Below are 23,238 nucleotides of genomic sequence, written 5' to 3'. Positions count from 1 at the left end.
ATACATGATTTCCTACCTTACACAGATCTTTTTGGCTCTGAATAATTAGCAGCTGTACCATAAAGTATATAAAACACACAAATGTTTACACAATGCAGTTTTTTTAGGCAGAAAAGATGGTAAAGCTATGAGGAGTACAAGAAGTAGCCAAAAGTATAAGGAGTAAGAGAACTACATGGTCGCTCCACCTCCTTCTTTGCCCCCCCCCAAGTTTATATATTTGCAAATCACATACTAAATATGTTGATACAGCCGAGTATGAAGACTTTATTTGACAAGACAGGCCCGGAAGACATGCCTGTACAACAACAAAAAAATAGGACACCAGCTTCTTAATCATTCAGCTAGAAGCTGTACTTGAGTACAGAATGCTGGGTTCTCTTTCCCAGCCAGTCATGAGGTATCTTGGTCCCTTGTAAGAGCAGCATCCTGCTGCTTTGGGGAGGTGGTTGACAACAGCCTACAGCGCAGGTGAAGCCCAGTAAGGTGCATGCTAGGCCACCAGTGAGAATGGCAGGAGGACCTTCAAGCAAGTTCTGAGGCAGGTGATGGCCCCACTGCGGATGAGTTTCCGAAGGAAGGAGGCAGGCACGGAATTGGAATGCAATGAAGCCTTGTCCAGTCTTTCCTGTAAACTTTGAACCACTGGAGGTTCCTCACGTGGGCTTGAGTAGTTCCTTTGCTGCCTCCATGCTTACCCCACACACTGTGGGCTCAGATGCGTGTCATGTCCTGCCCAGTGGGAGGTGGCTGTATTGCTTCAAGCTGGCCTATGATGTCAGCAATGTATGGACGCTCCTGGGGATTCACCACCATCGTCGAGGAGAGGAGGCGTTCCAAAGCAGGCGAGTACCTGAAATTCAGAGGCACTTTGTACCTGGTCTGTCTTGGATCAAGGACAGACTTCCTTCCACACAGCCATTCCTTACCTGGTATTCTGGGGCACGGTGAGTTGGTTCTGCACCGCCAAGGCCACACTGTCCCCCTTTTGGAAGATCATGTCGTAAGGCCCTTCTCCGAACATCATACAGTACAGAACGCAGCCTAAGGACTAAGCAGAGGCAAGGGGAGAGTAGGAAGAAAGCAGGCTCTTGATTGGGAAGGCACCTCAAGGACAGAATCTCTCCCCCCCCCTTGCACAGGGACAAATTGGGGTATTGCATCCTTTGACTTAGGTGACTAAAGAGGGTTTCCCCCCCCTAAACGGAAATGGAGGATCCTTACCCAGATGTCAGTACGTTCATCGATGACACATTCACGCTCCACAGTGAACAGCTCTGGTGCTCTGTATGAGATGGTGCAACGTTGGGCAGCCCAGTCCTGCAAAATAAATTAGAGGGAATAAATTTGCGTTGCTTTGGGCAATATAAAGCGACTCAACAAATTTAATAAATAATAAATAAGAGAACTTAATCTCAAATGCAGTGTGTGAGAGAGGGAGAGGGAAAGAGAAAGTAAACAGAAGGCCTTTGTCTCAACTTTTCCCTTCAGGAACATTCCTGCAATGCCTATAATTTAATGTAGTGACAGTAGCATTAAAGTGAATGATTGCAGCTTACCAGAGAAAAGAAGGAAACCTCAGGCTCTGCCTCCCCACAGGCCTCTCAATTCTACATATACTTTGAAGTGATGGTCATTATGATCTAATTATGAGGAAGATGATAACAACTTTCTAAACTAATGACCCATCACAGTTTATTTGCTAGTTTATTTGCCTCTTGTTGAAGCCCTAACTACGCTATGTGGGATGGAAGGGGGAATGCTGTTAATCTTTGGAGACACAACTTATGGTGACTTCCTCTGTGGAAATTTTCCACGTTACAGAAGCAAAGATTGCATAGTATCACATTGATCGTTTTGCATGGGCAAACGAGATCACCACTTGATAACATTCCCTTCCACTCCTCTGTTTAATTGCAGGTGTTGAGGGGACTGGTGCCTGCCTGAGCTCCTTTTACAATTACCGTACTCTAATTTAGAGGGTTCTTCATCACCTTTGTTGGAAGCAGCTATTCTCCCATTTCCTTTTCACCAGGCTACCCTCCTACCTGAATAGTCATGGCCTCCCGCAAGCTTTGCACCTCAATGCGGGCCTGATTCATAGAGCCCAGGTCCATCAGCAGCGGTTGGTCCTCATCATCCAGGAGCACATTGGTAGGCTTCAGGTCTCTGAAAAAAAGATCATTGATTTGTCCAGCCACAGAACAATCAGAGCTTTGAAGTCGGCTTTGAACCTCTTACATCCCCAGGCTCTGGCTTCCCCTATTGCAAATACTGCTCCATGTCAAAATGTGGTCCTTTACCTTTGCAAACTCTTCTGTCGGTGCCGTCAATACTGATCTACAACTGAACACCTACGTCACCCACTTCCTCCGTCCTCCCCACACATGGGCTCTGTTCCAATGGTGTGAATGCCCCATGCTTTCCAGACCCAACTTCTCACCTGTGTGCATAGCCCTTGTTATGAATGGCTTGCAGGCCCCGGCAGATGCCGTGAAGGATGGCCAGGATCCTCTCCTCTGGCATGAAGGCGTCTTTATCTCTCAGAGTTTCAACTTCCTGCCAAAGGGTCCCTCTCTGCAAAGAGAAGCCCAGGCACGCTGGTGACGGGGATCACACATACTCTCCTCAAAAAATACCGGATGAGGAAGAGATCCTCTATTAGTGCATTTAATGTATTAGGCACAAACCCTCCATCTGCACAGGGTTGAAAGAAGTGATTTCCTAGAGGATGGCACCATCCCCACTCCAATATGACTGAGAAGATGCAAAAAAAAAAAGCTTTGGGGGACAGCGGCTTTGGAGCCATCCTGATTGCCTAACCATTCCAAGAGGCACTTATTCCTGCTTGACTATGGGTCACCATGCTTCCAGCTCTGAACTTGCCCTATCACTCTGCTGGGGTCTGCTGTTTTTAGGTGACTATTGTTGTGGAACTCTCTGCCAGGGCCAAAATGCAAGCATAGCAGAAATGTGGGAGCACAGTTGAGCACAGCACAGTGGAATAAAATTTCAATAAAGACAACCTTTGCTCTCAGCTTACTGATCTGGGCTGAATTTAGGAAAGGAATGGATGCCTGAGGTTCCAAGATGACTTCACAGGGATGCTGCCATGCCCATCCCATTAAGGGATGTGTAGAGAAAAACCAGATCAGATCATAGCTGCCAAGTCTCCCGTATTCCCCGGGAAATTCCTGTTTTCCCAGCTGTTCCTAGCTGAAAAAACGGATGTTTTTGTTTTTCCCCGGTTTATTTTGGCGTGGCGGCCATTTTGGAACTGGGCGGAGCATGCTCAGAAGCGACTTTTGATGCTGCTCTGCCCAGTTCCAAAATGGCTGCAGTGCAACTTCTGGCGCGGTGGCCATTTTGGAACTGGGCAAAGCAGCATCAAAAGTCACTTCCGAGCATGCTCCACCCAGTTCCAAAATGGCGGCAGCGCTACTTCCGGTCTGCTACTTTCGCCCGGTCCCTTATTTCTCCGACAGCAACTTGGCAGGTATGGATCAGATTATCTGATCCCCTGAATATTGTGGCAGCTGCCACCAAATCTCATGTGCTGCAATGCTACTAAATCCTTTCAAACTGAAGCAGCAAAGTCTGTAAAAACATACGGAGGCCCTTTACCACAGAGGACAGCTCTGGCATCTGGTCCAGTAGAAGTCAAGGAGAACAACATGCGCTCTGAGGCTCTGGCAGCCAAAAAGGAGATGAATCTCAGGGTTCAGCTTGTCCCTTATGCTGGCTAGTAGCAACATGAAACTACTGGGAGAGGTTATCCAAGGATTTGGGATTGGGTACCATCTATATGCTGATGACACCGTTTCCATTCTGTACCCTGGGAAACCTCTATTGGTTTATTTTTTAAAACTTGTGATTGCAGGCCACCTGGGTGGAGTCCAAAGGGGAAGATGAAAACAGTTTTATAAATAAATGCTATGGGACCGATTGCAACTGGTGTAGAAGCAGGGGTTACATCAAGTTGCTCCATCCTGAAAATGGCCTCAGGTATCCATCCTTGGTGGGAACCAGCCGGCTGCTGGAAGAGACCAACCTCTGCAACTACGGTCCCAGTATACAACACCTCCCAGCCTTACACGATGTAGCCACAAATACTACATTTCCCAGCATGCACTGCTGTATCCACCTGCACCTTACACCCACACTCACCTTGAGGAAAGGCAACAGGAGCCAGGCCTCGTGTTTGGATCCCTTCTCCACCATGGCATGTGCACACAGGGTCAGGATGTTGGGATGCTCAAAGAGAAGGTGCATCTCTACCTCATGCATGGCCTCCTGGCGATCATCCTTGTCATGGCATATGATGCGTTTCAGTGCATAGAAGCGCCCATCGTGCAGCCCCTCTACTAGGTCCACGTAGCTAAAACCTCTGTGTGGGGAGGAGGTATGTCAAGAACAGAGCAGGCAGCTTGGTAGGGAAAAGAAAGGATTCTTCTTCTCCTCTCCTGCTGTCTGTACGCACAGTCCTCTGCTCCTGACCACCTCTAAGCTCACAAAGTAGTGCCATTACATTTTTTCGCTTGAGGCTGTCATCACTTTGGTGTGATCTTAGCCTTTTGTGTGCACACAAGATCAAGGGTGACAACAGCACAAATGAGAGAGGGCATGGGGAAGGGGGAAGCTGAGGATTCCTTTGTCACTGGTATGAAGGAAACTTGGAATAGGAGATTTTTTAAAAGAGGAAATTATGCATCCTTCTTCCTCTCCAATGATCAACTGAGGATAAGGCATTACTTTCATGCTGTGGCACAGGAAAGTATTTGTGCTCCTCTCTATCCATCATCACAGCTGGCAAACAGTGCAAAGATACACAGCAATTTACCAGGCTTATCAATAACAATGCGGGTTTCAACCATACACTGAAAGTGTCCCTAACCCATTGGGAATGAAGGTTGGAGGATAGATCACCCTATATCCTGATGCTTCCTGTAGTTTCATCTGAAAAATCAGACATTTACAGTCATCAGAAAAAAACAGCAACAACACCACTGAGCTGGTCTGACGGTCTAGCAGTTCAGTGTGTTTTATTTATCTAAAGGATGACATAGAGGAGGGAGGTTGTCTGTTTACCAAGACTACTGAGGGAAGACCAACAGGTTCAAATTGCAGCAAGGAAGACTTTGGTTACATATCAGGAATAAACTTTCCAACTGTAATGAATGAGTAAGCAACGGAACAAGTTGTTCAGAGTAGTTGTAGCCGTCTGCAGAAATATTTGCAGCTTAATCCTAAGCACATTTACTTAGAAGTAAGTTCAAAGGAGCTTACACCAAAGCATGAATAAAATATTTGAGGGGTGATTTGTACAGGGTGAATATTGCCTCTGCAGTGGATTTGGTAGGTGGGGTGGGGAAGATGTGTCCTCCAGTCACAACCAATATGGACAATGGTCAAAGATGATGGAAGCTGAAATCTAACAGCATCTCGAGTGCCACAGAATCCCCACCACTGGACTACACGGACCCTAGATGATGCACCTTCCAGCTTTATCTATTGCTAACAATGACAGTGCTCAAAGTGTAAATGAGATGTGTGGAAACTTAGTCCTCAGTTGTCATATACTCACCCCTCCCCAAGTCTATGGATCAAAAGGTAACGTTTGTTATTGATGGTGATGGTTCCCCTTGAGCAGATACATAGGGCTTGGCCCATGATGGTTGCTCCAACATCCTCCAGGTCCTAGAGAGGGAAAGAAAGCAATATTTATTCATTTATAATATTTTGTCTCCTGCCTTTTCATACATGATGCTCAAGATGGCTAACAGCATTAACAATTTGAATCCAACAAAATATTTGCGTTTGTGCAAGGACTTCTGCTTGTGCATTAGAACTCCCCCTCCTCTTCCCATGCTCCACCTCACAATCTGCTCCTGAGGAGGGGGGGGAACCATGTGCGGGGGGTGCAGAAGCAGGGCAAGTTCCATTGCACAAGCTGAATGCAAGAATGGGACTGCTTCATTGGATACAACTCATAATATAACAAATACAGTGGAAACTCCAATGAATAAACATGAAAGGAATTAAAGCCAGCAGCCAGCTGAAAGCTAAAAACTTGCACTGTATGAAAGTGCAGAAGGGTAAAAACTCAAAAATGCATTCATCTGAAGGCCTGCCAAAAATTAAAATAAAATAAAATGGGTCAGTCAGTGACAGTGCATCAGAGACAAGTCTAGATGGGTCTAAGGATGGAACTCCAGAGACTGAGTGCATGATGCATCCACTGAGAAGGCCCTGTCCCACAATAAATGCACCTCAAATATTGCTGGAATGTGGAAAAGCCTTTCTCACAAAGATCTTAATACATCAGCACTTTCATAGTGGAACAGACAATTCTTCAACCTGACTTCTAGAGTTAAAAGGGAGTACAAGACAATCTAAGACCTTTCTCTTGCCTAAAGATAGGAGTGTTCACTTACCCGTCTCCTGTTCCCTAATCAACATGTGCAATTTAAAGGCAGCATCCACAAAACTGGCACCAAGAAAGCAAATGATCCTAGGTGCCTCAAGCAAACAGGTGCTGGGGGGAAACAAATTCTCCACCCTGTCATCAGTGAATCTGCTGGCAGATTGAAGAAGAGTATATCTAGTTAATTTCCCACTTCAAATGTGATGATCAGTCACAACTCAAGATTGAGAAAAATATATTCACTGGATCTTCCAAAAGCAAACTGCTTGTTTATGTGGAAATGAGATTACAACTTCATTCATTCAGGATTCTGTGTCTAGTTACAGCAGTCTCTCCCCTCTCCATCGCCAGAGAAAGGGAAAATCAAATTTTTCATCTGAGCAGGAAAATAATAAGATCCCTCCACCATACCATGCAGCAACATGCCTATGATGGCCCATAACTGGTATCACTTTAGGCACAAGTAAGTCCTACTGAATCCAATGTGGCTTAGTCCAACGTAAATGGAGTTAGGATTGCAGTCTAAATCGTGACACCAGCTGAATTATATACAGAGAACTCCACTCAGGCAAGGAGAAGTGAAAATGTTTCAGTGAATGGCTACTAGTTTATACAGTTTATAAAGTGCAAGTAATAAATGAAAATGAAACATTCTGGAAGCACCCTTGGCAAACTCCCTACAACACAGTACATGCCTTTGTAAATTAAATAGTTTCTAACACTGGTTGGTATCTGGAGTCCGAGGAGACCTAGTTTTTCCTCTCTCTCCAGGTGACAGCTGGCAACGACAGCTCACTTTACAAACACATGACACCAGCTTCCTACTCAAGTGACCTCCAATTGAATCATTCCGATTTGAACGAGAGGCTGCATTCTGGAGTAGGTGGAGGAGGGGCAGAAACAGCAGAAATCAGCTTCCCCACCACCCAGGAGAAAACCTGGGATGAAGGGTTTGTCATCAACATCTCCCTCCCTCCGCAGTGCGGTGCCTAAGGTGACTCCGCTGCGAAGCGAGGAGGGGAGTGGGGATACACTCTGCACATGGCTAGAGGCACGTTCGCTTTCGTTGTTATGTCATTTTGTTCCAATGCTGAGCTCGGACATTCGGACTAGGTTCCCGGAGTTGAGCCCGGGCTCAAAATGAGGGAGAAGGGAGCTGAAGCACTGCCGCGAAGCTCTCTTTCTCGCCCCAGCAGCCTGGAGCCAGGAATAGTGGAAGCCCACGACCCTGTCCCTTTTCCCAAGGCCCCGCCTACCTGCGGAGATGGGGCGGGGCGGGGGCGGAGAGGAGTGGGCTAAGGACTCACCCGTCTCTGTCCAGCGCACGGACGCTTCCGAGGGAGCTTCAGCGCGACAGAAGCCGTGCACTCCGCCTCTCGACGTCATTATTTCGCGCCATCCGCACTGCCGCCCGCAGAAGATAGCCTAGCAACCGTTCAAGGGGGCGGAGCAGGAGCTGCGGGAGCGGGAGAGCAGGCAGCGTGGAAGGGAGGAAACTGAACAGGAAATGGGGGGAGGGGGAGGGGGTAGGAAAAAAAAGTGTTACAGAAGCAGAATGTCCCAGTTTAGGGGACAGAGTGTTGTGGTTGTACGTGGTTAGTGGATTCTGGTTAGTGGAGTAAATGTGTTGAATTCAGTGAGACTTATTCCCAAATAAATGCACACCGTCATAAACACTGGTTTACCTCACAGGGTTGTTGTGAAGATTTTTTATTCCTTTTTTCATAAAATTTGCACACCTCTTGTTTCTTTAACCCCTCCCCTTCTGAGCACCCCTTCTGAATCCTATGTAAGGCTTCAACATTTTATTTTTGTTACGTTTTTAACCTAGTACTCTTCTCACGAAAGCATATATGCTCCCCCCCTTTATCCTCAACAAGCCTGTGAGGTAGGGTAGGCCGGTGGTGGCTAGCCCAAGATTGTTCAGCTAACTTGGTGTTTGAGTAGTGTATAAGGGAGTCACTGGAGCACCCCACAATTGCCTAACTTTTGGCTCCCATAGGTTCAGGTTGGGGGTCACAAGCAAGAGACTTCAGTCAGGAGATCGAAGGAAATTAGCGGCCAATAGCCCTGATCTTAATTGTTGCAACAAGACTACCACATGGAAGAAGCAGAGAGAAGCCCCAAACAAAGGATGGCTCCCCGTTTTTATAAGTTTCCCAAATTACCCATAACACCCTTAGTAAAACATCATACATTTGTCATAACTATGTCATAGATTGGGAGGGATCTTCTGGCAGAAACCTATCCCTCACATGACCTCCACTTTCCAATCTTTAGGCGAAACAAAGGTAAGTATTTACATTTTCCTGTTTTCCCAGCCCTTTGTCTTGACCAAGACCCCGATCCACTAAGGTTGGGTTTGGGATTGTTCTTAGAATGACTATCCTTTCTGGTACTCTGGTGCCAGGATGCCAGAGATGATCACCCAGGCAGTGGGACACACTGAGTAGTGGGTCTCAGCCTTCAGGGATTATGGTTGCCCCTACGCATGTCCCAAGCTCCTCCCCTGCTAGCCATTTTCCTTCTGAGTAGAACAATGTTGGAATGGTGTAAATCCGCCACTGCAGTGATTTTATATGAATTTCTAAAGTTTTTCGATTGACCCAGTACATACGGTAGATACATTTATCAGTGAATTGCTGCATTTCGTAGCAGAGGTACTTTGTCTTTGTCTTGTACCGTAGTATGGAGAGGCAAGGCTTGTGGTGGTGGTGGGAAAGATCTCTCACCCCCCCCCCCTTCCATTTCCTGGTAACAGTTTGGATTTGAATGCATATTTTGTCCCACCAAGTTCACTACACCAGCCACCCACAAGACATGAAGGATAATTAATTTTACTACCACTAAGGATGATGATGATAATCATGATAAAAATAATTTAATTTCCTCGGTTTTCAAATATGAATATGAGAAGGGCGGCACTCCATATAATGTCCAAGTACTCCCTCTGGCTTAGAAGAAAACTAAGGTGGTATTTCTGGAACCTGATGTGTTTCTCATAACTTGTACCAGTCTGTGACTCTTGATGAGACCCATATTCCTAGAACATCCTATCCCTTTGTGAGGTGGCACAGAACATGATGACAACAAAGGTGATATAGCTCTAGTGTGGCAAATATATGCATCATCCTGCGGGTATACAAATGACTCCTGCTGCTGACTAGACATAGTAATGCAAAGGCCCAGTAAGTAAAAGGCTCTTTAGATGACAGGTGAGTTGTTGTTAGTTTTGTTTAAAAGACATATTAAAATGTCATACAACAAGAAGGAAAAACAAATCTATAATATTAATCATATAAAATGTACCACAGTTGTTCATAGAGTAGTGTAACAAACAGGTAATACTATTTTTATTTTTCAGTAGACTATATCCAAAATGATACTAAATCATAGACGACACTTACTCTTGTATGTTTTCTCCACAAACATGCCACAAACCCAAAATTAGCCAGTCAAGTGATAAAGAGTCAAACCCTTTGACAGCATCCTTAACTGCATTGTCTGCTGCCTGAATATGTGATGTGTTGGATAGAAAAGAAAAGCATTCAGTTAGTAGACAAGGTTTTGTTTGTGCCTATGTCTGGGGCTGGGAAAGAATCCCCTTCACCCCAGTCAGGTTGGTAAGGACCCTAGGAGATTTGGGATTTCCCTTGTAGTGTGTAGCTCAACCTATTTGTGTAAGTCAGGGGTCTGCAACCTTTAAGACAAAAAGAGCCACTTGGACCCGTTTCCGAAGAAAAAAAATAATCTGGGAGCTGCAAAACAGGGACGTAATTAGAAATCAGAGGGCCCCATAGCAAAATTTGCTATGCCCAATAATCAATGCCCCAAAATGCCATAGAAAATTAATCAGGGCCCCAGTGTACCATAAATCATAATCAGTGCCTGATGTAAATAATAATTAATAATGAGGGCCCAATGTCATCCTCGTCATTATAAAAATAACTTTGAGTTTGGGCTGCCTTGATTACTGGGAATGGGCACCAGCAACCACTGCCTTATGAGTTTGGGCTGCCTTGATTACTGGGAATGGGCAAAACTCTGACTCCCTTATTAGGACACCTGTATGGTTTCATGTGTGTTGCTCCCATCAAGTGAACTTATAAAATTTCCTCATATTGAATCAACCCATTGATTAATACATCTACCTCAATCTCCTGACCAGGCCGGCAGGAGGCCACAGGCAGGCCGCAGGCAAACACGCGCTCCGAGCCCGCAAGCCTTTTCTGCTGCTGGGCGGGAAGAAGCGCGCCCGTTTAAAAAAATAAATAACTCCGCCCCCGCCCCGTGAGCCTATTGGCTGCAGAAATGCGGCGGGGAGGGGTTGATGCAGGGAGGGGGCCGACCTCGCTCCCCGGGCTGCTAACGTCACCTTGCGTCCTTTTTGCACAGTGCACGCGCACAGCGGAGTTGTGGACTCCGGCGGGCGCCGTGCTGTGTGCTCCGGCGGCGGTGGGCACCGCGCGAGTGCCTGGCGGGTGTGGCGGGCGCCGCCGCATGGCTCAAGCGGCGCATGGCTCAGACGCCTCCTCCCCTCGTATCCGCTCCGGAGCCGCAGCAAAGGTGTAAAAGAGCCACATGCGGCTCCGTAGCCACAGGTTGCAGACCCCTGGTGTAAGTCTTTTCAAATTATTAGCCCTGCATGCACCTTTCTGCAGTGCACTTGCTCCCTTTTTCTTGGCAAATTATAGTCTGGAACTGTGAGGGGTTGGTGGATGAATAGTTCTACAAGGTGCAAGGTGCAGACTGGCAGGCTTTTCAGTCCTCTTGACCTCTATAATGTTATCATCGGTTACTTGAGTTTCTCTTAGGATTCTGTTTTGGGGAGTTCACTGACAGGGCCAGCTTCGCCCACAGAATCTCCCTGGTTTAGTTCCTTGTGGCTCCACTTAAATGGATTTCAAGAAGCAGGGCTGAGAAAGACTACTGTCTTTCCAAGACTATAAAGATGCTATAGAGTAAACAATATCTGGGCTGGATGACCAGTGGTCTGACTTTGTATTATAAGATACTATGTGGCTGAGCATCTCATTCCTTTAGAAAGGATCAATTTATGCCAGTGGGGTGCACAGAGCAAGGAAGAGAGGCCTCTAACATTCACTGTTGTTAGGAAAAATGCAACCTGTTTTAGTATTGTTATGAGTTTGGAAGTGGGAAGGCTGTATGTATGACTGAGCCCCTCTTAATTCCTAGATCCAGTGTGGATTCAATTGTTGGAATAGCCAGGCCAGCCTGGTAATGGCCTGTTAAGTATAAGTCCTTGAAGGGAGCAAAGGGGTGGCTCAGTGCCAGAGGGCAAATGGGTGGGCCTTCCCTGGCTGGAAAGACAAAAGGACAGAGTTGAGAGTTGAGATATGTAAACTTGAAGCTGGCACCAAAAACAGTGGGTTGCAAAGCCAGAGAGAGAGAGCACACCTGGCCTGATTTCTGCTAGAATCCAAGGCTGTGGCTATGAGACAAGCAAGGCCTTCTGGGGGTGTTAATGCTGTGAACCCTTCCATTGTAGGCTCAGGTTGTATATATGTGTAAATAAGCCATATATCCTAAAGACACTGCAGTCTTCACTGTGCCTCAATCCCCTGGGTAAATGAACCTCTAGAACCCCTGGAATCTTGCACCGCTCAGAAACTGGGGTGGCATGCAACAGTATTAAATGTGGGAGCAGGAAGGCACCAAGGAAGCAATGATTATAACAAACAAACCAAAAAGTAAACGAGACTAATGGAGAACCATCTTGTACCTTCTCTCAGAAAGAAAAAATAAGCACTGATTAATGACAGTAGTGGATTAAATGTCAAAGTGCAATTTATTTGAACAGCTGGAAGTTAAAACTGGACACATCCATATTAGAAGACAGATCCCAGGATTTAGCAGATTGTGCAGATTAATCATTGCAACAAGCTGCTGGTGGGAGGGAAGAATGTAAAATTTCCATTACTCATAGCCTTCAGACCAAATAGATTATTTGGTTATTTGTAATGTAATAGCCCCCCAGTATTACCATAGATTAGAGCATTCCTTAAAATATCTGAGGGAGGTCAGACTAGATGTTCTCACTGATTATTCTGCTAAATAAAAAAAATCCTTCATTAGCACCTAAAAGACCAACTAAGTTTTTATTTTGGTATGAGCTTTCGTGTGCATGCACACTTCTTCAGATACACTTGAAACAGAAGAGATTATTATTATTATTATTATTATTATTATTATTATTATTATTATTATTTTATTATGCTTCGACTCAGACCAACACGGCTACCTACCTGTGATTATTCTGCTGTTGCAGACTAGATAGGCATACCTTTGGCTAATCACTGCATTTGGTGTAGCTCATTTGGATAATTAATTTAACTTACAAAAAATATCCACATTTTGTGTATATGTCTAAGGGAGAATTAAAGTTCCCTGAGGCTGCATACATACCACACATTAAAAGCATCAGACTTTCCCCAAAGAATTATGGGAACTGTAGTTTGTCCCTTGTGTAGCTACAATTCCCAGCAACCTTAACAAACTATAGTTCCCAAGATTCTTTGGGGAAAGTAACATACAGTACTTTCAATGCATGGTGTGTACAGAGCCATAGAAACCTGAATCCTTTGTGCTATTACCAAAACAAGAAGATTAATGCTTTTGATCCAGTGGTAGACAGCTGTGCAGTGCAGTACCAACTCTGCTGTCTCTCTACTTCTATCCACTACTGTATATAACTTTGAGCAGCACAAACTACCGTTTCTGATGATTTGAAAAAGTTTATGTTTCTCATACTTCTGTAAATTTGAGTATGGGAAACCAACTCTGTTCCAGTTCCTCTGTGCTGCTTCATAATTCTCTCCCCTGGATTTGCAGGGAGTTTTGTGCTTCATAATTTCCTCCTCTAGTTTATAGTCACTGACTTTGTATATAGTTGCTGGGACATTGCCTCCTCTTTTCCACCTCTCTCTTCAAATAAGGCCTGTCTTTACTTACTTCCCTCCTCACAGGGACCATCTGGAGGAAGCACCAGGCCTGCCCACTAGCTTGTCATGTGACGACTCCTTGTGACTCTCTTGTCCCGGGCTGAAGTTGTAACCAAAGAGATGGAGCTGCAGCTGTGTGTTTTGATGGTGGTGTTGGGAGGCCTGCAACTCCAGGTAAGCAACAAGAAGGAGAGCTGCAGGAGGGTGTTTCTTTGGAAGAAACAGCTGAGATGGAACCATATTAGACTGCCTAGGGGAATTTTAGGGATTTCCTTTTCTGTTGCTTTAGATTCCCCACTTGCTCTCCCCCCAGTCAAACTGAGCTCAAGCTTCTCCTGGTTCCTTTCCCCCATCTATTATTTTGCCTGTTGTATAGGAATGGGTTCATATGTAATCAAGCCATCCTGCTTTTAAAAAAAATCCCATTCAGCCAAGAAAATGGCTGCAAGGCAGAGAGAGAAACTAGCTACATTCCCAAATGTCAGATTCTTGGTGAATTGGCCAGTAATGAGGAGTCTGTACTAGTGGAAACAATTTCAGGGGCAGGACAAGGTAAGGCGAACTAAATGACAAAAACTTTGTTTATGTGTGTGTGAATATTTGCAGAGGGTAAAGCAGAGCATTGGAAGCAGAGATTTGAGTGGCTTCAAATTATGATTTAGTAAATGGGCCACACGGAAACCAGTGATTAAAGTGTGTGTGTGTGTGTGTGTGTGTGTGTGTGTGTGTCTGAGTCTTGGAGGGAGTGGGTCAGACTTGAACCTCAGGTGCAAATCTTGACTGGGATCTTAGAATTGATCTTCTAGGATCTGGAGAGGGATAATGTCTCATAAATCCAGGAGGATTCTTTTCAAAGCAATCACCCACAAAACAGTCCATGTCAAACTTACTACCCAGGTTCCATAGCCAGGGAGATGACATAAATATCTCTTTCTTTGGCAGAGGGGCTCCTGCCAACCTAGCAGTTTGAAAGCACGTCAAAGTGCAAGTAGATAAATAGGCACCGCTACAGCGGGAAGGTAAACGGTGTTTCCGTGTGCTGCTCTGGTTTGCCAGAAGCGACTGTCATGCTGGCTACATGACCTGGAAGCTGTACGCCGGCTCCCTCAGCCAATAACACGAGATGAGTGCCGCAACCCCAGAGTCGGTCACGACTGGACCTAATGGTACAGGTCCCTTTACCTGTACCTTTATGGCAGAGAGGAAGAGTATGACATTCTCTATTTGATCCTCCCAGCAGGAGTAGGGACGACGTTTCAATTTTATACAAAAAATAATCATATTCTCTTTTCCCTCCTGTCCTGAATGCCAGGCCTCCTCAACAGACCGTTCCTTCCGCATTGATTATGTGAATAACTGCTTCCTCAAAGATGGTGCTAGATTTCGCTATATCTCAGGCAGCATCCATTACTTCCGGGTCCCACCTGCCTATTGGAAAGATCGGCTCCTCAAGATGTATATGAGTGGCCTCAATGCTGTGCAAATGTAAGTGACCAGAAGGGGAAGTGTGGCTCTTGGGACTTATTCTGTGCCACAGTGAAGGACAGAGGCTCATGAGTATGCACAGGTGCTCCATTTTTCTCACTGTACAGTCCTCACTGCAGGCTCTGGCCAACATTTAGAGCAGAGAAGCTTATGCTGTCTGAAAGTGGAGCTGCCCCAAGTACGGGAGGTTATTTGCACAGAAAACATGCAGCCAAGATGGCAAATACATAAGCCTGTTCCCGTATGTACAGCTTTCTTTTAAAATGGAATCACCTCCACTCTTCATCCCAACCTGAAAGCTGAGGGAGAAAGATTTCTGTTCATGCCCCCTCTGCTCCTTGTTATATTGAAATGTTTGGCCATAATAAACTGAAAACCAGTTGAAGATGGATGGTGTTTCTGGCACCTATAATAATTACATCGCAGAGGAAATGTCAGTGGGGGTAGCTTATTATGCAAACTATACCTACTGAAATTCCCTCTTCTGCACAACTATTAAAGGTGCAAGAGCTGTGTCCTCTTTTGGATCTGGACAGCCTAGGCCATAATAATGTGTGTGTGTGTGTGTGTAATGTATTTAATTTGTATACCAGCCTTCATCTGTATATCTCAGGGCAGTTCACAACATAAAATTACAATATAAAAAGTGTAACAAATTCCTGCCCTGTTAATCCTCAAGCATCTCCTGGGGTGTATCCTCCCTGTCTCAACTTCTTATTTCAAACTGAAATGTGTATTTTCACCCTTCAGCTATGTGCCCTGGAACTACCATGAGCCACAGCCTGGTGTCTACAACTTTTCTGGTGACAGAGACTTGGAAAAATTCCTGAACTTGGTAGCCGAGTTCAACCTTTTTGTGATCTTGCGCCCCGGACCCTACATCTGTGCTGAATGGGAGATGGTGAGTGCTGGGCAAAAGATTGAGATGGGCTAAGACTCATTTGCTGTACCTGAATGCTGCACAGTTCACCTTTCACACACAAAGGGTTGCTACCCTCTCCTGAGTGGATAATTTTATCCTCTTTAACTCCTTACCTTGCCTTACCTTTCTGAGTTTTCAGCTTTGCCTTACCTTTCTTGGTTTTTAATCTTCTACTTTTTCTCTTCATTCTCTTTCCCAGTTCTTGATCTCTACACATTTTCTTGCTCTCATGGCTTCAGCAACTTTTTTATGATAACAAATCTTGCCTTCTGACCTTTCCACCATTTCTTATTGATTTGGAGCAGGAGAGGAGCAACTACAGACCCTGACATTATTTGAACTGTTTACCTCTTGGCCTTCTTTCCTAGGGTGGCCTTCCATCCTGGCTGTTGACTAAGCCTGATATTGCCCTGCGCACAACTGACTCAGGTAAGATAGAACTAGAGGGACGGGGCAGACCCTCTGGATCTCATGTTCAATTCTGTAGTTTTATTTATTTCATAAAATTTATATACCGCTTGACTGTAGAAAACCTCAGAATGGTTTGCAAAAAGATCAGGGGTGGGGAACCTGTGGCTCTCCAGATGCTTTTGGATTCCATTTCCCATCCACCCCAGCCATCATTGTTCAGGAATGATTGGAATTATAATCCACAAGATCTGGAGAGTTGTAAGTCCTAAATGGTTGGGTGTCTTTGTGTGGTTCTGGCTGCTAGAGGGCCAGTCACCTGGGCCTTCCAACTTCCATGTCTCTTCCACAGAATTAAAGCAGCCCGTGTGAGTGGTATATAACAGCCAAAGGGCACTTCCAGACCTTTTCTCTGTACACAGTACCACAATTACCAATTCTTGCCTTAGCAAGGTGTTGGAAATAGGGGAAAGGAGCCCCAGTTGTTGGCTGACCAAGCTGATTCATGCTCCTAGATTACCTGCAAGCTATGGACAGATGGTTGGAAGTCCTGCTGCCCAAGATCAAGCCTCATCTCTACAACAATGGAGGCAACATCATCAGTGTCCAGGTGCGTGCAGCATAGGCACTATTCAGCATAGGCTCCTGTCAAGCATTGTGTGTCCCTGGGCCTCTGGTTGCACCTTCAGACGTTCCCGGATGTGAAACATGTACCATACAGAGCCCTAAGTAACTTACTATTGGAGTACAAGTGTATAGCTTTTACACCAGGCTCTACTTGGTGGATCTCAATATTTCAGTTAAAAACAAAGACAAAAGACTGCTCACCCCTACTTTAAACCACTGCTTTGTGCCTGCCTCCCCCTGTGCAGTAGGAGGGACTTGTAAACAATAAAGCCCTTCAGGCACCCTTGGAACTTTCAAGAACAGTATTTTTTCCTCCTTTACAAAGAGCGGAGGTGCACCTATTTGGGTGACTAGCCTCCCGTGCAAATTGGGTTGGGCACCATCCTATACAAAGATTTATCACACACCTTTTTCTTTGGGCAGGGTGTGGGCTCTGAGTCACCTTTCTTTAATGCCAGCTGTTCCCCAGGCAGGTGGAGAATGAATATGGGAGCTACTATGCCTGCGACTATAACTACATGCGCCACCTACTGGCTGTCTTTCGTGCCTACCTTGGCGAGGAAGTTGTGCTCTTCACCACAGATGGCACCTCAGTGTCTGAGCTCAAGTGTGGGGCAATGCAGGGCTTATATGCCACGGTGGACTTTGGACCAGGTAGAGTGATGTTGGATGAGCTCTGATGTGATTGGTAAGAGGTAGGAAGGAATTTTGCTTTGACTTCTGCTCCTTTCTTTGCCCTTTGACAGAAGAAAACGTGACAGAAGCATTTATGCTGCAGCGACTGTATGAGCCAAAGGGACCACTGGTGAGAGGGTTTGCCCTTTCCATGTAGAATAATGGCATCTCATGTCTTAAATTTTGCTTACTCTTTCCTTGGCACCCATCTCCAGAAATAATCTGGCTGCATCTTAACTGAGCCATCTTCTGTTTTATTTCCACCCCTTATACTTGACTGCCATGACCCTTCTGTTTCCAAGGCAGCCAGAGAGTCATGTATGCGAAATCCTCATTTGTCCCAGCTATGAGACTATAGATCTTGTAGCCCAGTGCTTTCAGGAGCCTCTTGATAGGCTATGAGCTGGCCTGTCTTTGCACGAAAGCAAATTATTCCAGAGCCATAATCCCACTGCTGTGGACCTTATCACACAAAAATTGGTTGGAAGTTGCATATTGCCCAGTGTTGCAGTGAAAGCTAGTCACACCACATAGCCTGTCCTGGGCATTATAGGTGTGAGGAAATCTCCATCTGGTACAATGAGATTCCAACACAGGGGAGGGAGCAAACTTGGTATTTCCTATTCCCAGTACTTTAGCAGAAGTGATGGAATTGACCTGACTGCTACTGCTCCATAAATGTTTTAATTCTGCCTTCCTCCTAGGTGAATTCTGAGTTCTACACTGGCTGGCTGGATTACTGGGGTGAGACACACTCCACAAAAAGTGCTAAGAAAGTGGCTTACAGCCTACAGAAGATTCTAGAAATGGGAGCCAACGTCAACATGTAACCGTGAGGCCATAGGGGAGAGTGGGGCACAAGGGATGGTACAAAGAAACAAGAGCTAGATGCCAATCTATGGCTCTTTGCTTCATCTTGTTAACTGTGAACCTCTTGTTTTGCCCTTATGTGTGCACCACATTTTCACGTCTTTTTTGGCCATTTCCATAGCGGACAAAAATTCCTCTGCAGAACAAGAGTAAGGTGCATGGTCTTAGACAGTGCCCTAGGCCAAAGACTAGCACACTTCTATTCCAAAGCATTCCCCAACTGCTACACCACATTAGTTCACATCTATTTGTTTCCTCTTCCACTGCCTGTCATTGCCCCTTTATTTAAATAGGAGGGTAACTCTTCCTGTGATATCTGACTTTCTTCCAGGTATATGTTCCAAGGTGGCACCAACTTTGGTTACTGGAGTGGTGAGTTTCTGGCTCCTTAGGGCAACTAGGGAGACTTAGCTTCTGGCCAGATGATGGAGGTGTTGGGGGGGGGCACATAAGAGGTACTTTCTTCTCACACCTTCTCTATCCAGGTGCTGATTACAAGGATGGTTACAAACCCATAACTACTAGCTATGACTATGACGCACCACTCTCAGAGGCTGGAGACCCTACTGACAAGCTGTATATCATCCGCTCAGTCATTAGCAAGGTAACAATCCAGCCCTCTTCTATCAGTGGGTGGAATGCAGTTACTGAAATAAAAGGAGTCACTTATTTTATCACTGAGCTTTTAGCACCACTGAAGTGGGTGCATGCATGCATACACAGGGTATGGCTTAGAGTTGGATTTACACCAAGCTCAGTTCAGTAACTCATTGCCATATGCCTGGTGCCAACCTTGTCCGCTTTTAGATGCAGAGCTAAGACATTTCTGATTGCCCAGATTTTTGGTTCTTAACCTATATAGTTCTATGGGTATGATTTATGACCTATTTTTGGTGCTAATCTTTTAATGAGGTTGAATCATTTTTATTATTGCTTTTGGAAGAAGATCTTCATACATTTTTATTTTATATTTATTCTGTGTACCTGTTTTTTAAATGGTTGATAAGTTGTTTGCTATTTTGAAATATTTTGTAAATTGTTTTGAGACATTTTTGTAGAAAGTGATGAATCAATGCAATAAATAAAATAAATAAGCAGCCACCAGCCAAGCAGCAGATTTGAGGAGAAAGAGGGAACAAGTGTTTGAGAGACTGTGTGTGTGCATGTAAGAGGTTCTAACAGCATAGCATCTTTACTCAAAAGTAAGTCCTACTCAGTGGAGCTTGTTCCCTGTTGCACTCATGCCATACATGGTTTGGAAGTTGTAGATGATGTACTTTAGCACAGGCACAGAAATACAAGGTGCTTTTAGTTTTCATTATTATTTTTATCCTATCCTTTCTCTAAGCTCTGGGTAGCTTTGCAAGGTTATCCTACCCCCCTTTATCCTCACAAGATACTGGTGAAATGAGTTAGCCTGAGTGATTGGTCTGCAGCAAAATGTTTTGAGCTAGCTTGCTTCCCTAACTACATGGTTTTGTTTTGTTTTTTTAAAAACTTCAGTTTCAGGAGCTGCCCGCAGGACCAATGCCACCCCCTACCCCGAAGTTTGCATATGGCTATGTATCCTTACCCCAGGTGAGTGAGAGCTAGAAACCATTCCCTTACAAGTGCATGTCTTTGGATGGATGATGGAGTGACTTTGCTCTCTTGTGGGCGCATTCCTGAACTTTCAGTGTGTTTCAGCTGAGGTGCAAGTTGGTAAGGCAGGAAAGCAAACTGGGGAGAAGTCTGAAGGAAGTGAAACGGGAGCTGGTGGAAAGCAGAGGAGCCTCTGTGATGATGGTATATGAGAGACTGCACATGTAAAGATAGGTACAGGGCCTTCTTGGTGGTGGCACAACAGACTCATTTTTAGATTGTGCTTAAAATTTTTATTTCTGAAAGCATTTTATGATTGACTCTACAATCTTTATTTGTTTTCTTCTGTTTTTAGTGTTGCTATATTTATACTTAGCTTTGGGGTGATAAGAAAATTAACAGTAGCCATTTGTGTGGGGAGGGGAGGATACTTAAATAATTTAACAATTTAAAGGCAATAAATGAACCCATCCTCCTTTCTGTAGCGTGTGGCCTTGCTGGATGTTCTTGCCATTCTCTCGCCTTCCTTGCCGTTCTATTCCTCCTATCCTATCACCTTTGAAGCTCTGAAGCAGGTAAGAAAGTAGATTAAGAGTGGGTCAGCAAAGGCCCATGGCTATTTCTGCTCAAGAGTCCCCAGTGATATCGCAGTTGACACCTCTTGCGGATTCTGTTCTGCATTCCAGGCCCATGGCTTCATGCTCTACCGGACCCTTCTACCACAGGAAATCGTGGAGTCTGCCTTGCTCAGTGCCTCTGGGAATGGGGTCCATGATCTTGCCTACGTTCTGCTCAATGGAGTAAGGTGGAGAGTGGGGACCTTCCTAGTGGGTAGGGAAGATTATTACTTAAGTAAACCGAAGGGTATAACAAGTCCTGGGCCCACAGTCTGGTTCACTGCATTTTCATAGGATGGGTCAGAGCCTGGAGCACACAGGAGCTTTGCTTCAGCTCTGTATCAGAGCACCAGTTAACCTTATTTCTTTCCTGCTTCAGGTGTACCAGGGGACACTGGAAAGAGACAGAGTGAATGGAATCAATATATCGGGCCAGCTTGGGGACACACTGGACTTGGTGGTGGAGAGCATGGGTCGCATCAACTTTGGGGCCAATGACAGTGACTTTAAGGTGCATTTGAAAAGGGAGCCTGGGGCTACTACTGCCATAATAGTTGGCTGAAGGATCACACTTCCACTATTGTCCATTGGAGGCATGCATGTTTGGCATGGACTTAAAGGCTGCTGTCTCATACGCATACAGGAGTAACTATGGAATTCAAACTGTAATACTGTACAGTGATAATCAGCACATTAAGTCATTAAGTGGTCCACCAAGGCACTTGGCAATTTCCAAGTGGTCTGTGGGGAACCACTGGACTAGAGTCTAATGAAAGAAGTGAGAGCCTTCTCTGTGTTTTGGAAAATTCTATTGTGCTGCCTTAGGAAATGGGCTACAGTAGAGCTGAAGTGGGGCAGTCCCACTTTTTCGCCACTGCAAGATCTGATGCGACTTAAGTCAATAATGTAAATGGCAAAATAGATCTAAGAATGAACACTCAGGGGTGTTGGGGTGCACTGCTGTGCTGGTTATTTGCCAGCTATCTACTACACCATCTCCTCCTGTGCGTGCTTTTCTAACCTTATTCTCGACTGCACATAACCTGCCTCTAACTTATATTTGTGCCCAGGGTCTGATCCACAATATCACATTGGGTACCTCCATACTAAGTGACTGGATCATCTACCCCCTGGACATAGACACAGCTGTAGCCCATGCGTGGCCGCCAAGTGCCCAATCAAGCAGTGGGCACACAGGACCTGCTTTCTATACAGGAACATTCACAACACCGGGCATCAGTGAGGACTCCTACTTGAAGCTCCCAGGTTGGACCAAGGTATTGCAATCCTCAGATTAACTCCAATTTTATTTATTAATTAAACTGATAACCGCCAGTGTTCAAAACTCTCATTGCTCTAGGCACATTTTGTGACAGGGAATTTCATTAGCGCAAGCTAAAATTTCAGATTAAAACTGCAGAGTGGAAGGAAAGGAGGACCATTTTCTGCCTCCCCACTTCCAGCTATTCTCTGAAGACTGGAGAAGAAACCCTCTTAAGAATATTAGGGGGGTGAGCAGCAGCAGGAGGACTAGACCATGTGAAATGAATGTAATAATTTAGCTGCAGCTCATTCATTTTCAGCTTTGTATTGTTATAAAAAAGGGTGTCTAGACATTCCGTTGTTGCGCCCATAACCTAAATGCGGTCATTTAGCTCCTAGCTTTCATTTCTTTGTTTCGAACACTGATACCCGCCCTTCCTCCTACAGCATCATGAGTAGACCAATCTTCATTGAGACAGCTATGTTCTTTCCCTCAGCTTTTCTGCTGTGTCTAGTTATGGGCAAAAGGGCCCCTGCCACCCAAACAGCTACCGGGTAGTTGCCACTCTTACACATTGATAATCTTAAAACAGTGGCTGGAGAAAGGGTAATAGTATCAAACTAGTGGTATAATAAATGTTAAGACCATGGACATAAAGTCAGTCTGTGCCCACCTACTCCCTAAGAAATTGTGCTTAAAATCAGTGCAATGTGTTTTGAAGGAAACATGTTTCCCACTGCACCCATCAAGCTGTGTTTGTTTCAAAAGATTTAGGTGTCAATAAGAGTGGATAAAAGTGGCTGTTGGAACCAAGAATAGTAGTGTTTCAGGGTGCTCCAAAAATGTCGTCTTATAAAAGCCCCTCTCACGTTTTCACCCAGGGTCAGGTCTGGATCAATGGTTTCAACCTGGGCCGGTTCTGGCCAGTTCGTGGACCGCAGCAAACTCTCTTTGTGCCTGGCTCATTCCTCAGTGGCTCAGCCATCAACACTCTCGTCGTTCTCGAACTGCAGGAAGCCCCGGATAATCCCAAAGTGCTTTTTGTTTCCCGCCCCCTTCTCAATGTTACCTACACCTACACCCACAAAGATAGGAAGTGAGAGGAACTACTGTCCAGCTACAAAGTTGCTGAGATCTGCATGTGTTACTCCAAGGGAAAGACTGAAACCATCACAATGTAGGAGGGCAATGAATAGAGGGCACTGTCAGATGAAGGTTCTGTGCTTTTAAAGAGTAGCCCAGGCAAAACAAAAAGCTAGAAATAGATTGTAAGTATTCAAAACCCTTCAGGGGCGTATCCTTCACAGCTGCTGCTGTATAGGGCACATTACCATGGACAGACTCTTAGTGCCTTAATATGGTGTTTTAGGTACTGGACCTTGGATTAAATATTCATACACCTA

At 45.2% G+C, this 23,238-nt stretch overlaps 2 protein-coding genes across 5 annotated transcripts; one reads left to right on the top strand and one right to left on the bottom strand.

Annotated features, from left to right (window-relative positions):
• Positions 1 to 243: 243 nt before the first annotated feature.
• STK16 (serine/threonine kinase 16) lies at positions 244 to 7,795 on the bottom strand. 4 transcript variants are annotated; one of them, XM_035126922.3, is made up of 8 exons: positions 7,681 to 7,795; positions 5,585 to 5,697; positions 4,168 to 4,387; positions 2,444 to 2,577; positions 2,049 to 2,169; positions 1,225 to 1,320; positions 930 to 1,051; positions 244 to 853 (listed from the first exon to the last, which is right to left on the bottom strand). In XM_035126922.3, exons 2-8 carry the CDS (start codon positions 5,668 to 5,670, stop codon positions 715 to 717), a joined length of 918 nt encoding a protein of 305 aa, XP_034982813.1. In that variant the 5' UTR covers positions 5,671 to 5,697; positions 7,681 to 7,795; the 3' UTR covers positions 244 to 714. The 4 variants fall into 4 exon arrangements, with proteins under 4 accessions (XP_034982813.1, XP_088509080.1, XP_034982818.1 ...); XM_088652954.1 differs by having other exon boundaries at positions 2,082 to 2,169; XM_035126927.3 differs by having other exon boundaries at positions 7,732 to 7,795.
• A 5,399-nt stretch (positions 7,796 to 13,194) lies between these two features.
• Positions 13,195 to 23,238, top strand: GLB1L (galactosidase beta 1 like). The gene is made up of 16 exons (XM_035126977.3): positions 13,195 to 13,560; positions 14,699 to 14,871; positions 15,622 to 15,772; positions 16,162 to 16,222; positions 16,717 to 16,811; positions 17,302 to 17,482; positions 17,575 to 17,633; positions 18,208 to 18,329; positions 18,705 to 18,745; positions 18,859 to 18,977; positions 19,877 to 19,951; positions 20,440 to 20,529; positions 20,641 to 20,754; positions 20,951 to 21,082; positions 21,642 to 21,848; positions 22,717 to 23,238. Exons 1-16 carry the CDS (start codon positions 13,507 to 13,509, stop codon positions 22,933 to 22,935), a joined length of 1,893 nt encoding a protein of 630 aa, XP_034982868.1. The 5' UTR covers positions 13,195 to 13,506; the 3' UTR covers positions 22,936 to 23,238.

Source organism: Zootoca vivipara, chromosome 1, assembly GCF_965207765.1.
Source record: "Zootoca vivipara chromosome 1, rZooViv2.hap1.1, whole genome shotgun sequence".
NCBI classification, from domain to species: Eukaryota; Metazoa; Chordata; class Lepidosauria; order Squamata; family Lacertidae; genus Zootoca; species Zootoca vivipara.
The sequence above is the reverse complement of the archived record's forward strand: the minus strand, read 5'-3'. Positions and strand labels throughout refer to the sequence as shown.

Coding starts and splice junctions, on each gene's coding strand:
- STK16 (XM_035126922.3), bottom strand. CDS start 5,670: ATGGGCCAAGCCCTATGTATCTGCTCAAGGGGAACCATCACCATCAAT. Junction 4,388..5,584: donor ATCCATAGACTTGGGGAGGG/GTGAGTATATGA, acceptor CTCCCCACACAG/AGGTTTTAGCTACGTGGACC. Junction 2,578..4,167: donor TCCTGTTGCCTTTCCTCAAG/GTGAGTGTGGGT, acceptor TTCTCTTTGCAG/AGAGGGACCCTTTGGCAGGA.
- GLB1L (XM_035126977.3), top strand. CDS start 13,507: ATGGAGCTGCAGCTGTGTGTTTTGATGGTGGTGTTGGGAGGCCTGCAA. Junction 20,530..20,640: donor CCTTTGAAGCTCTGAAGCAG/GTAAGAAAGTAG, acceptor TCTGCATTCCAG/GCCCATGGCTTCATGCTCTA. Junction 20,755..20,950: donor CCTACGTTCTGCTCAATGGA/GTAAGGTGGAGA, acceptor TTCCTGCTTCAG/GTGTACCAGGGGACACTGGA.